The 14,235-nt window shown below is 38.5% G+C and overlaps 2 protein-coding genes across 2 annotated transcripts in view; one reads left to right on the top strand and one right to left on the bottom strand.

Moving 5' to 3' along the window:
* Nucleotides 1-13,995, top strand: part of LOC120484736 (uncharacterized) — a 29,310-nt gene extending 15,315 nt beyond the window's left edge. Inside the window, exons 14-15 of the mRNA XM_039680142.2 lie at nt 9,243-9,329; nt 13,574-13,995. The gene's annotated coding sequence lies outside the window, so the exon portion shown is untranslated. The remainder of the gene's footprint in view (nt 1-9,242; nt 9,330-13,573) is intronic.
* On the bottom strand, nt 3,253-7,344 carry LOC120484759 (basic helix-loop-helix transcription factor scleraxis). The gene is made up of 2 exons (XM_039680180.2): nt 6,429-7,344; nt 3,253-3,756 (listed from the first exon to the last, which is right to left on the bottom strand). Exons 1-2 carry the CDS (start codon nt 6,990-6,992, stop codon nt 3,718-3,720), a joined length of 603 nt encoding a protein of 200 aa, XP_039536114.1. The 5' UTR covers nt 6,993-7,344; the 3' UTR covers nt 3,253-3,717.
* Nucleotides 13,996-14,235: the final 240 nt, after the last annotated feature.

Below are 14,235 nucleotides of genomic sequence, written 5' to 3'. Positions count from 1 at the left end.
CAATTACCTCACTTCAGATATTGTAAAGTATCTGATTCACACCAAGAACTATAACAATAACAACATAAGCGTCCACACACCAGCAGACGATATGGTTCTGTTTGTCCATCACTTTAAATGCTCGTGCTCTTTAAAGCAGAATGGATTCTGATGGGCTTTCAATGTTTTTCTCATTCATCAGCTGGATAAAATCGTTCTGAAAGTGATTCCAATGATAATTGAACTCTGCTATTCTGTAATACTGAGAACGATTTTTGGAACTATGTTGTTATATTTATAGTTATCATCCTTGGTGAGAACGGTCCAATGCTGCAGTTGTTGGTTTTGAAAGTTTTGCTTGTCATGATCAGTTTGATATAAACTGCTCTGAGGACTGTTGTAGGGTCAGTCCCAGTTGGTTTTAATGCTTCATTTGTTTAACAATTTCGGCAATTTAAGTGCTGTTCGTATTGACGTATGTAGGCTGAACTTTACAGCATTGCTTAAATTTATTCAAATGGTTTTTAATATGGTTAAAACTGTAATTTAACAGTAAATGGTCAATAGAATGAATTAGAATTCAATTAAAGCCTAATAGGCAAAGGCCAGAATTTATAGATTTAAACCCACATGATCATCAGGTGTGGGCCTTTGAAAGAATCAATCACTGGTCGCTTCAATTTCCTGTGTTTAATACCAGCCCATTCTCACCCCCAAGGCGTCACTTAACTGACGTCTTGGGAAGCATTTGGACATGCTTCAATATCTGACGCTTTAGGCGCCCTTTAGCGTCAGTGAGATGACGCCCTAGGATCGCGTGTACCCTACCCCCACCCCACACCTAAACCTAACCGCGTCCTCTAACTCAGGGGTTCTCAAACATTTTGGTGCCAGGGACCCCTTTCAGGGGAAAAAAAATTCCAAGGACCCCCCTCATATTTATAACAGTTATTGAGCACAAAGTTAATGTGTGAGCGGCAAATGAAATATTTTTGCACAAAATGAATGGTCTCCACCCAGGGTACTATGCAGGAATTTCTAAATAGCCTACTGAGGTAACAAAAGTGATCTTGCTAGGAATCACTTAGTTAGGATCCCTCACTTAGGAATTTTTGATGTTCTTGATCTACACATGTGCATTTTAAGGTGTTTTAAGGCCCCACAATTGGATAACTATAGATTTCGTAGAAGCATGTCAGTCAGTGGCATACATTTTTTTTTTTTTCAAGATGTCACGAAACACAATCACATATTCCAATCAGGAATGGCCTTAAAAGAGAAATGTTTCAATAATTAGGCCTATTCTGCACACAAATAAAGCCCATAAGCCTATAAATACAATGATAATGGCATTATGTTTAATAGGTGCGTGCGTTGTTAATTTGAGCTACTGTAATATAGCTAAAAAAAAACATACAGTAGGCTATATGTTAAATATATGAATCCATAATGTTAATCTCATGGGCACAGTATGTTTCTATTGACCTGCTTTTTCCTTTTTTAAAGTTGAGCTTGATTAATACTTTGCAAACTGATTGTTTCAGTCGTTTTTTAAAACTTTTATCTAAAACAGCTGTTTAGTTCCTATGTTAATTTAAGGCCTACATCTTATCTCGCACTTTATGACCGTTGACTGAAACGTCGTGCGGGGAACTTTGAGTTCACTCCGACTCAAACATTTTGACATTGACGAGCTATCGTTGTTAGTCTGCTGAAGCACCTCAGACGAGAAGGTCAGTATCATCGCGATGTGCATCCTTGCAACCTCAGTTGTGGGTACGGCCCTGTCACTATGCACTTTTATTTTGATAATGATCAGACTTCTAATGTCAAATCTACAGTAGCAGTGCTAGAACTGACTATTGTGCGCGCACGCGAGACGCCGGCGCGCAATTACATGGGAATTTTTCCTCAGCAGTGGAAACAGGAATACTCTTATTTATGGTCATAGATAAGACAAGAGTGCATCATCCGAAACGGTAAAGTGTCCATTTTTTATTTGTGTATAGGCTACATTATAAATGACTACAAAATGTCATGCCTTTTAAAAATACAGAAAAGAACCGGATGCGGGTTCATGCCGTCTCTCTGTCTCCTTTCTGGCGCACGTCCCGCAAAATCAACAGCAGCGAATCTACTTGACGCAAAGACATAGATTATCTATCTATAGAAAACTTTAAGTGTCTACTTTGTATTGTTTTATGTTAAATGCTTTATATAAGTTACTTAGGAATAAACAGCATGTTTTCAGATGATAAAGAAAACATGACTCATAGCATGGAAAAAAACGTTAGGTTGTAAATTATTTCGCGGACCCCCTGGCTTTAGCTCGCGGACCCCCAGGGGTCCGCGGACCCCACTTTGAGAACCACTGCTCTAACTGACGCTTTCCTTTAGCGTCAGTTAGATGACGCCATAGGATCGCGTCATGTAAGTGACGCTAAAGGGCGCCTAAAACGTCAAATATTGAAGCATGGTCAAAGGTGACGCCTTGGGGTGAGAATGCGTTGTTAATACATAATAGTAAATACAGCCGCTTCAGCCTGAAGGTTAAATGCGATCTATTGTGATCTATTAATTGTCTTTGAAAGACAGTTGTAGTTGGACAAAGGCAAGGTAATGCTGATGACCCAGGAAAGGCATTTACATAAGAGCTTTGGAAAGAGAGGCTCCTAATATGCAAGTCTGTGTGTGCAGGTGGTCGGCGTTGGCTCATGTAAGTCTACAAACTGGAAGGTTTGTGGTTCAATCCTCGATTCCACCTGACCAAGTGTTGAGGTGTCCATGCAAGCTGCTCCCGACTAGCTGGATGGCGCCTTGCATGGGAGACGCCGCTTTCACTGACCCTGTCACCACACACTGTCAGTGTGTGAATGGGTGAATGTGAGGCAATATGTAAAGTGCTTTGGTGGTCATTGGGTCTGTGAAAGCGTTATATAATATGCAGTCCATTTACCATTTACCTTTTTTTGTGTGAGAGCTTGTGGTCAGAGTTAAAGTAGAGGACACTGCCAGTAGCAATCTACCTGCAGATCTCATCTAAACTGTACTTACAGAACCTATACAGCCTCTCTTCCCTGTTCATCTATCAATCTCTCGCTCACTTTTACTCTTCCAGGCCTCTCACAGTCTGTCTGAATTCATTGAAGCTCTCATGCTTTATATTTTTCAGTCCTGACATATTCAGAATTTGGTTTGTCATGTTTAATTGGCATAAATAAATAATAATAACAACAAATATGTTACAGGTTTTAAAAACTTTCTGACATCGATGTTTGCTCGTACTGTAGGAATGTGTTGATGGTAGAAAAGCCTTTTTTTTTACATCAGCATATGGGGATAAAGTTCAGTGTAGTGCATACAAAATATATAGACTGACAAAACCAGAAGGACACGGACAGGTCTGTATGGTGAGCTGAAGTTTAGCGGTTGCAGCAAATTTTCTTTGCTTTTGCTGAATTACAAATCACCCCCATAGTCTTTTGCCCCCATCATGTTTGTATAAAAGTATATCACCTCTGTATTATAAAGGTTAGGATTAAATTCACATAGTTTTTGGCTTCTAAATATGGAAATGCAGAAAGGCAGTGTAGCTGTCCGTTATAAGGCCGTCCACCAGGAAGTTAAGCAGTGTTACATTTAATTAAACATTATTTACAGCAAATTTACACTAAATGTGCAGTTCGCTCAGGCACGGATTTGATGGGAACGCTCTTTTACTCTCTCTTCTCCTCATCATTAACTCCTTAATGCTGTTTTTCTTTCTCTGTCTTTGTTCTGAAAGAAAAGAAAACAAAGTGATGAGAGAACTATAGGTTAAGGGGTCTTTATACATCTTGTACATCCATTCATTTTACAGACACATACAAACAATTATCTCATTAGATTTTTAAACACATTAGGACACTGATGAGCAGTTGAACTCTGACCGTCATTACCAACAGGTCTGAACCGTAATCAGGACCATCTCAGAGATAGATCTCATTTAGGGAATCTGACGTCATCTATAGGCCAAGGTCATTGTTCCACCTGGTCCAGATTAATCAGAAGGCACTGCTGGGTGTGTGGTGATGAGGTGCCATTGCATTGACACTTGTTTGTGGCATGTTTGTGTGGTACTTGCTTGCTGCCTTCTTTATGTGAATAAGTAGCATGAAATCTGTTTGGGGTTTCTGCACAAAAAGTATTCTCATCACTTCATAACATTAAGGTTGAATCACTGTAGTCATATGGACTATTTTAACAACCTTTCTGGGCCTTGAAAGTGGTAATAACATTGCAGTCTACGTGGGGTCAGAAAGCTCTCGAATTTCTTCATTTATGTTCTGAAGATCAACAAAGATCTTGAGGGTTTGGAACAACATGAGGGTGAGTTATTCATTTTTGGGTGAACGTTAGTTTAACAGCTTTTAAGCAAAAAAAAAAAATATGTGAAATATTTCTCAGTTTCTGGATTACACCATTCGAATAATATACATTATATAAGTAATTACAGCTGTTGCAGTTCTTTAACTTTTTTTTGAACAAGCAACGTTCCACAAGTCTCTTTTTCTGTCACAATGATAGTGTAATATACACTGTAAAACATATTTTAGCTGTAAAAGTTTTAAATAAAAAATATTATTGGAGTATATTTTAGAAGAAATATTTTTTTAGTCAATCTACTTCCAAATTTCTTGTTTGGTGAAATGTGTTGGTTGACATTTTTTTGTAATTTGTTTTACAAAATCTCAGAGGGAAAATTGTACAAAATAAAACACAGAGTACTCTAGCCTTACCTATGGGACTGTAGGTGTACATATGAAAAAATTGCTTCTTAAGTTGAACTCATAACAGAAAAATAAGTGCTTTCAGCTGATAAAACAAAGTCTTTTAAATGTTTGACATTAAACACTGACAAATTGCAAGTTTGAGTTCATCAGCCCTCATTAATTGGTTGCAGCCGATGACATTTTTATTAATAAATAATCAATCCTCTATGCCTCATCAAATACGACCATATTATTTCAGTAACAGCATGTGAAATACTAGATGAAAGGATGAATCTAGAGTGTTTTCATTAAACTGTGGTGTTTAAAGAGTCTGTTCAGGATTAGTCCTGGTAATGATAATGAGGGTGTTGAAGGCTTTGGTGGAACTCAGGACATACATGAACTGTGCAGGAAGACGCTCAGGTTGTCAGGGGAATAGACCAGATGTTTCCAGTACAGACGCAGACGCATTGCAGCCTGTGCAGTGTGTGGTTTTGTGTACCTCTAAGAAAGTTTTGTCAAGAGCCAAATGAATCATTTGTTTTCATCACAGTGGGTCATGTAAACACTTTAGTTTACAATGCGGTAAATGTTCATTAATGTGGTTGAAGTCAGACCAAGCATGTTAAGGGTTCTGTGCCAACATGGACCGTTTTTATGATCTGACGATCAAGAAATTATGGTAATGAAAGCTTAAAAAGCTATGGATAAATATCTGCTTATCTGTCAATTGCACACTCGTTGCACTGAACATTGATAAATTAAACTTTAAAGCGATAGTTCACCCAAAAGTGAACATTGTCATCATTTACTCTCCCTCATGTCTTACAAACTTGACTTTCTTTTCTATGACTTTCATTTGTAGAACACAAAAGATTTTTTTTTGGACAAAAACAAATGAAATATTCTTCAAAATATCTGTTTCACAGAAGAAAGAGTAGCCTAAATAATTTTTGAGTGAACTATCCCTTTTAAAAAACTCAGATACATTTCTGAATGCACTGACCTCTAACCTTGAAACTTTCACAAATTAATAATAATTTATTATTAAACATGTTTTATAGGTTTTGACTAGGGCTGCCAAATGATTAATAGTGATTAATCGCATCCAAAATAAAAGTTTATAATAATGGGGTGCACTGTGTATAATTATTATTTTTTTATATATATATATATATATATATATATATATATATATATATATGTGTATATATATTACACACATATGCGTGAATATTTAAGAAAAAAAATATTATTTATATATAAAATACTTCTATTTATATATAATATAAATATATATACAGTATATACATGAAAATATTTCTTAAATATATACAAGCATGTGTATGTGTGTGTGTGTATGTATATATATATATATATATATATATATATATATATATATATCATAATTATACACAGTGCACCCACATATATTATATAAACACAAACTTTTATTTTGGATGCGATTAATCGCGATTAGGTCTGACCTCTAACTAAGTGTACATTTGATGCAATAAAATCAACAATGTGTGTGAGAACAAAGGTATTTTTAGGCAATATCAGAAACACTTTAATATAAAATAAGTTATGAACTGAAAAAACTAAAAAAATGATCCTTTTTTATTTCGGCACACAGGCCTCCATCAGGGCTAAATGACTGCAAACTGACGAAACTCATACATTTTGACAGCTACTCACCAGCCGTCTCTGGTTACTGAGGCAGAAGGTGCAGATCTGTCTGGGCTGTGAGTTTTCTGAGTCCGGGCTGGGTGTCGAGCTCTTTTGGTGATTGTGGTGGTGATGATACAAGGCTCCTGGACTCCCGAGACAGGGCTGGCCGTCTCCACACTCCTCTCCAACCAGCAAGACGTTCCCCAGGTGTGAGATGTAGCTGGAGGCCAACCGCAATGTCTCAATCTTGGACAGCTTCCTGTCGGCTGGTTCGGTGGGTATCAGCGTCCTCAGAGCGGTGAATGCCGTGTTCACACTGTTCGTGCGATCCCGCTCTCGGGCATTTGCGGTGTTCCGCTGTCGTACCTCAACAATCTGTGAACGGATCTCGGTAGGAACCGCTACCGGTCGGCAGCTATACCTCTTTTTGGGAGCACCCAACTTAAAGGCACCATAGCTGTGGCTAGCCATACGGAAGGACTTGTCTTCGGATCCAGAACCCTCGCTGCCGTTGTCGTCGTCCTCCGAATGCATGCTGATCTCAGAGCACAAGAAATGACCCGGGGTTGGTCGCACCATTGCGAAAGACATGCTCAGCACCTTACAGGACCCCTGGACCTTGCTTTTCAACCTCGCACCAGAGCGCAGAATATTTTCTAGTCTACACAAACCCAAGAATGAACTCAATCCCTATTTCTAATCGGACACACCAGGACACACTAGTGTCGTTTGAGTCCGAGCTCCTGTTACCAGTTTAGCTTAAGGGATCCAACCAATCCAGCGATGCTTGACTGAGTCACTTCTGACTCACTCATTCACAAGAAATGCTCTTCTCTCCACTGTCATCAGTTATTTGGGCTAACAGCATGCCAAGGCGCCTCCCAGAATCTGTATGTTCGCGCTTGTGTGTGTGTGTGTGTGTGAATGGGTTTGTGAGCTCCAGATCCTTCAGTTCCACGTGTGATTTCAGCTGAGCGTTTCCTTATGCCTTGGATTTATAGTCAGGGGGTGTGGCTGGGGTTCGCTCTCCCTTCAACCACCCTAGATGTGAAATCCAGTGAGCAAGTGGGAGGAATGAGAGAAAACGGGGACCTCTCCCTCTCCCTCTGTCTCTTTCACTCCACATTAGTATTTTTTAAAAACGTGACCCTGAAGTGCTTCCACAGAAGATTAATCAGTGTGATAGATTGGTTCGTTTCTTTCAGTGCATTAAATTTTTTTTTTTTTAGTCCTTTCACACTGAATTTTCAATTCAGTCCATTAACTCTCCATTTTTTGTCCACGCTCTCTTCACTCTTTGTCAAAAACAGGAGTCGTCAGGGCCAGGTGCTCATGAATCAATCCAATCTGAACCTAAATACAGCGTTCAGTCTGTGGACGTTAGCCCAGATCGTTTTGCCTTTGGCACCATAGTCACAGGAGGCCTGACAAATGATTGCACAGTTGTTGAGGGGTAATATAACGTGATATTATACAACATTCATAATAATGGTAATAATTTTCATCATTCATAATATTGGTTCTTGTGCATGGAGATTGTCCACTAGCAGCTCTAGTGCTGATTAAACAGGAAGTGCCCTGGGCTGGGGAGAGTTTTCACTGTAAGCACATAATGACTCTCATAATGGTTAAGTGAAGGCGATGTGAAAAGCTGTGTGGCAGCCATGGGCACACTGACATTTCCATTTGCCATACTTGTGGTATGTTAAAAATGGTATGTTATTGATCTAAACATTTTAGGATCCCTACATTTTAGGGGTTCAGATCATTCCTGTCGTAGTGTCATTTTTGACCAATATGCATCGGTTATTCTAAATTGGAATTTACATTTATTCATTTAGCTGACGCTTTTATCCAAAGCGACCTACAAATGCTATATATACCAGAGGTCGCACACCTCTGGAGCAACTAGGGGTTAAGTGTCTTGCTCAGGGACACATTGGTGTCTCGCAGTGGATTCGAACCTGGGTTTCTCACACCAATATTGTAATAATAGAAAAAAAACACTATATGATTTCTTTAAAAGTTTCGTATTTCATCCAGTATATTACAATATGAGTAAGGATATTTGAAGACAATTCACTGCATAACAATAATGACTAAATTAGATAAAGTACTTCATATTTCAATGTGAAAAACCTTGCAAAAGGCCATTGCATTAATGCTGTGTGTGCTGAAGCTTGATGTCTATAAATCAGAACGGATCGGTAGTTTGTTCTTCCCACCATCTGATTATCATTACTTTCTCTGGAACATCTGTGGTAAAACTTTATTTTAGCTTTAAGTGCCCTTCTTCTTGTGCCCTGTGTTGTTGAACTCTTCTGGCATGGGTTGGGAAACTGTCAAAATCTATCACTAATCTTTTGCTCACGACTGCAGACAGTCGTTATGGATGTCTGCCGGACGTACGTCCAGTCAACCATCGGGGGACTCCGCTGTCTAGCCATAGTTGGGGACAGGCCAGCAGGCAGCAACCACGCCTGACAGGACAGGGCCTCCGCAGCTGGCTCATTTAGTGTAAGAGGAGATGGATTTAGGGGTGGAGGGAGAGAGACGGGGAAGGAGAGACCCTATCAGCTGTCTCATTTTAACACGCATATCGCTTTACGTGTCACGCAAGAGGCCTAATTAGTAATGAATTGTGATCTCATCGGTTGGATGTATGGACTGGGGTGGTTTCTCTGAAGTGGGGCAATGCTATTTAGAGTAGGTCACATAAGCTCAACCCCTAAGTAGAAATGGGAGAAATAATGTGGCGTCTCGTCTAACTTATCTCTCCATTGCTGACTGGTAATTGCCTTTCTGTGGCCTTGTCTCTGACTTCCAACCCCTCTATTTCAGGAGCAGAAATGAAGTCAGTCTTCACTGAAATTCCATGCCGTAATCGTCCCGTTCCTCGGAAGCCAAAGAATTCAGACGGCAAAGCAGGTCAGTGGGGTTTTGAGATGGAAAAAGTGAACCGTTTAGAAACTTCTGGAATCGTGTGCCCTTCAGAGCTTTTCCGACAGATCTTACCCTATAGAACTTGAATCTATAAATATAATACAAAATTATAAACGATGCAAAACAATATTTTGTATTATTTGCTTTACAACTGCTCTGGACCAATATTGTAAAAAACACTATAAAAATTAATTTGAATTGAATTTTAAAAAGTTGATTTTCATGTTTTTACATCTAAAGTTATGGTAATCAAATAAAAAAAAAATCGATTAGTTATAGTGCTCATATTATGTTTTTTTAAAATTTGTTAATTTTCTTTCTGGGGGTCTCCTTTACATGCATCAAAAGTAAAAAAAAAAAAACATGAATTTTCTCATAATATACGTTATATTATTTATATATATTTATACACACACACATACATGCATACAAACAACAGCACATTATTCAATAATCAAACGACTCGGGTGAATCTCTCTAAACCCTTCCTTTCTGCTAGCTTACTCTGCTCTGATTGGTCAGATTGCCTAGTCTGTTGTGATTGGTTTACCACTTACAATGCCTGACGGAAGCTAAAAGCGCATTACCATAACTGAACTTCAGCTCCGGAGGCTTCCTCAGTCCTCAGAGATGCACACACTGTAAAGACCGTAGCGATGACGTCGATTTAATATCAGTCCAAGCGCGAGTCTGATGATTAAAAACATTATTCAACCTGAACCTCACTTTTGTAAGAAAATAACTTTATTTACTGTGCACTTTCGACTTTACTACTTTGCAGAACATTTACATTCACAAACAGCTAAATCACACACTGCATGAAAAAGAATATATGAAAAACCATTATGGGGCACTTTAATACAAAGTAAATATTTTCCAGATAATATTTTAATACTTTGCATTGGCTTCAGTATATCAATAATATAAAAGCCAATTATTTAATTTGGCAAACAACATGTCTTTATATCAGGCTGCTTTTTTTCACACGGTACAAATCGGTCTTTATGCATGACGGTATATGGCTGCCTTTACAGTATATATTTGGAAGGGGATCATCATATTTGGGGATCTGTGGACCCCTGTGACAGGTTTTTCAAAAACCCCATTAGCGAGCAGGCATGTTCTCACACACTGGAGTGTGTCACTCAGAATAAGTCATTACAAATGAACCATGAGACATGTTGCTTTACTCGCACTGTGTAACCCAAAGAAGGCGTGTAGTTGGTGGTGTGGCAGGGACTGGAGGGGGGTAAGTCAAGGCCTTATCTTTGAAGTTTGCCTTGTAAAACAGGCAGCTGGTGAGGGCAATCCCACTGCGGCTCTTCGGCCCGGGCTTGTAAATCCACCTCCGCCCCTCCTAACTGGAGCCCTGGGACTAACCTGTGGCCCGCTAACAATGGCTCACTGCTAATTTAGTGACTCTTTTAAATTCAAAGCATTCTCCTCTTTGTTAAATCTTCATTGTGGGAACACTTCATATATCTGCTCCAGGTGCCACCACCAGAACAAAATCTTACAACATCTGCTCATCATCTTGGATGTAATCACTTCACTAATTTAAAGGGTAACTAAACCCCTGGTCAGAGCCTGACTCCACCCATTGGCAATATTTGAAAAATGCTGGAAAAGTGGGCAGAGCCCAGCAGAGATAGAGGGGATGAACCAGAGCCATATCAGTTTGAGCCTCTTGCTCAAAATGTGGTCTAAACTCCTGCATTGCTGTGTGGAGAAGCCCATTTCCACCTCTATTGCATTGGAGAAGAAATCCCGCGTAAAATGCAGGTTGCATAGACAGTAACTCATGGTCTTCCAGGCCAAGTGCATGCAACCAATGGCGCCTAATTTCCAAGTCCAGTGGAAAGTTATTCAGTCCAGCACCTATACGTACCATCCTAACCACTGTACTAAATACAGATAAAGCTAATGCTAAAAATCTATGCTAATATACACTATCCTGATTGTTTTCAATACTCGTAATTCCAACTCCTGACTTGTTGCAGTAAGTTTTGACGGAACGAGATGCTTTTATACCAGGGGCTGCCAAGGGCGTGGTGAGCTCACACCAAGGGCGTGACTGAGTGAGGTCAGAGAGTACCCTATGTCACAGAGTACCCCTACTTCAGGAGCTTTCCGTTTAACCTGAAGAGGGCAGCACTCAGACGTTTTTGCACCATCTATTTGAAAATTAAAACACTTTATACCCAAATGTCAAATCAATGAACAGCATTTATGAAGATCCATTCTTACAGATCATTAACTAAAATAAGTTATTTGTGTTTAGTTACCCCTCAAAGTTTCACACTTTCTTATTTTAGTAAATCTTAAAAAAAGATTTGTTTGAAGATATCTTTTTGCATTATTTCCTGTTATTTTTTTTAATTACATGTTTTATCATTAAAAAGCAGTGAGTCAGAATTAAATTACCATATAACAATAATTTATATTATAAGACAATGAAATGGTTATTTCAATAAATGCCACACAAAGTTTTCCTAGATATAAACTCACCTAAACATATATAGAATAATTAAAACATGTAAATGTTATTAATTCACTTAATAATAAACTGATTAACATTATACAATTATGCTGCTTGATATTACCAACTAGTATTTGCTATCATATTGTTTTAATGCATTGTTGTTTACACATACACTGCGGTTTGTGGTGCAAATAGTTTTACTGTTTATTTGGCTAATGAATCAAAAGTCTTACACAATAACAACAGAAAATAGATTACTTCTATGTTGCAAAATGAAGTGAATAATGTACAGTTTCCACAATATTTTTAAGTGGTTTTTAAAATTTAAACTTGCAACAATGAATAAAAATGTCAGATTTTTCAAACTTAAGTAGAGAAAAATCACACATTTTCAGGCACAAGTACTTTTCAAGGGGGTGGCTAGCTTGGCAGGAAATTTGCAATTTGCAGCTATTAGTTTTTATTAATGGTGATTACCCTGCGACATTGCCGATTCCCGTTTGACCAAGGCAGTATGTCAGAGTGCAGAAGGTCACATGTGTTTTCATTACAACATTCACCAGCATGGTCCATGAAATATGCTCATTACGTTTAAAATATGTTCATTACATCATGGAGCATAACAGTGATTCATAGAAATCTCTGAGGAATACAGTACGTGAGTAACAGTGAGCGTTCAACCTTAATTGTCTTTATTCTATTGCAATTTAAGTGCATTAAATAATGTAGTTGAAATATGCAGTCATAATTGTGGGCAAAATTAAACGATCTTGCTTTTTACAATTTTGCTCAGCTCAGTAGCAGCCAGAAACACACAGACATCCTGAACATTTTTGAACGGAAATGGACCTTAAATGGAAACTGGAGGTTTTCCTTTTGCCGTTCATTCCATCATGGACCATTTCCAACGCCGTTTCATCTCCATCAACATTGCACGCCCCACTTTGCTGCTTGTGGTCATTTGTAATGTAAGCAGTAGCTAACTGGCTGCTTATATCATCTTTTTCAGTGAGACCAATGAGCTAATTTTTTGGCTGTACGGGTCTGTTAATGTAGATTAGGGCCCAGAAATAAGTCATCCATTTTGGGTGTGGGTGAGTACATGCAGATGGAGTTTTAGAACAAACATTTGCTGGAAACTCTCAGGGCTCCATTATGTATGGCGTAAAAAACAAGAATTGAGTATAATGTACAATTGTGTCTGCTTTATCCTCAAGCATTGGCTTGGTTGTTTCTTTTCTTTATAGTGTTTGGCAAAATTGTTTGACTGTGTTGGCCAGATCAGAAATATGAAAACCCTTAATGCAGGCCATAAAGTGTTCAAATGATTTACAAAACGGCCTCAGTAAATTTGGCGTTGAAGCTTGTAGTAAATTGTCAATAAAATGTATGAACTTTCAAATTTACTTTTTGAAGCCTAACAGGAAGTATTTGCTGTTCGTTTATGTTGGTGATTTAGTATGTCATGCGGTCTATTCATAATTTAAACTGATTCCTGTGTGTGTGTTCGCACAGTTCGAAGGATCCTTTGGACATATGCTTGTCATTATCCATTGAGTAAAAGCTCTGAGTGAGTGTAAAGGAAATCCACAAGGCATATATCAGTCATATACTGGCGGAACATTTACCCTCACACATCCTTTTTCAAAACGTACATCCTCGATAGCATCCAAAAACAAATAATTGCGGTCACTTAGCCAGCTGAAATGAATTACTAAATTGTCCTCTTAATGCTGGCTCATTTCAGATGAATTTGTGTTGCTGAGTTATGCCTGAAACCAGCCCGAGACAGAGCGGGGACATCAGCACTTCATCAGCACCACAAGAACACTTTCTTTAAAAGAGTTTTATCAATGTTGGATACGTCATCACGGGGGATGTTAACCGATGGACTGAAGTAATGGACTTTATATGGGTAATTTGTAATGATAAAGCTGACAGTTTGGTGTTTGGTGGGAGAAATCATAACACTCTGTATGGTGCATGTAGGTTGTAGTTACAAGATTTCATTTTTAATAGAGAGGCATCATCATGTGCGTGCCAATTCGGTGGAGCAGCCAGAAAAATACATATCTGTGGTGTAATTTGATGTAAAGAAGGACACTATTGATGCCAGATTTTATTCCTCATTTGAATTTGATTGTAATAAATGATGGTTGGTTTCATTGATTGATTTGTTCTTTCCTTATTCAAGTAAATGGGAGCTGTACTAACATTACTGGAAATAGCTGACCGGAGACACCCAAGATGGCTTTTCTAAAATGGGATTTTTTTGTGGATTTCTGTGGTGTCTTTTGACCGAGAGCATGGAAAAGGTAAAACTGGATACCTAGATACTGGATACCTAATTCCAACAATATTCTAAATTGCATATCATTTAGATTATCCTTGATTATTTTGGATGTTTTC

Source organism: Pimephales promelas, chromosome 12 (assembly GCF_988280905.1).
Source record: "Pimephales promelas chromosome 12, fPimPro1.hap1.1, whole genome shotgun sequence".
NCBI lineage: Eukaryota > Metazoa > Chordata > Actinopteri > Cypriniformes > Leuciscidae > Pimephales > Pimephales promelas.
The sequence above is the reverse complement of the archived record's forward strand: the minus strand, read 5'-3'. Positions and strand labels throughout refer to the sequence as shown.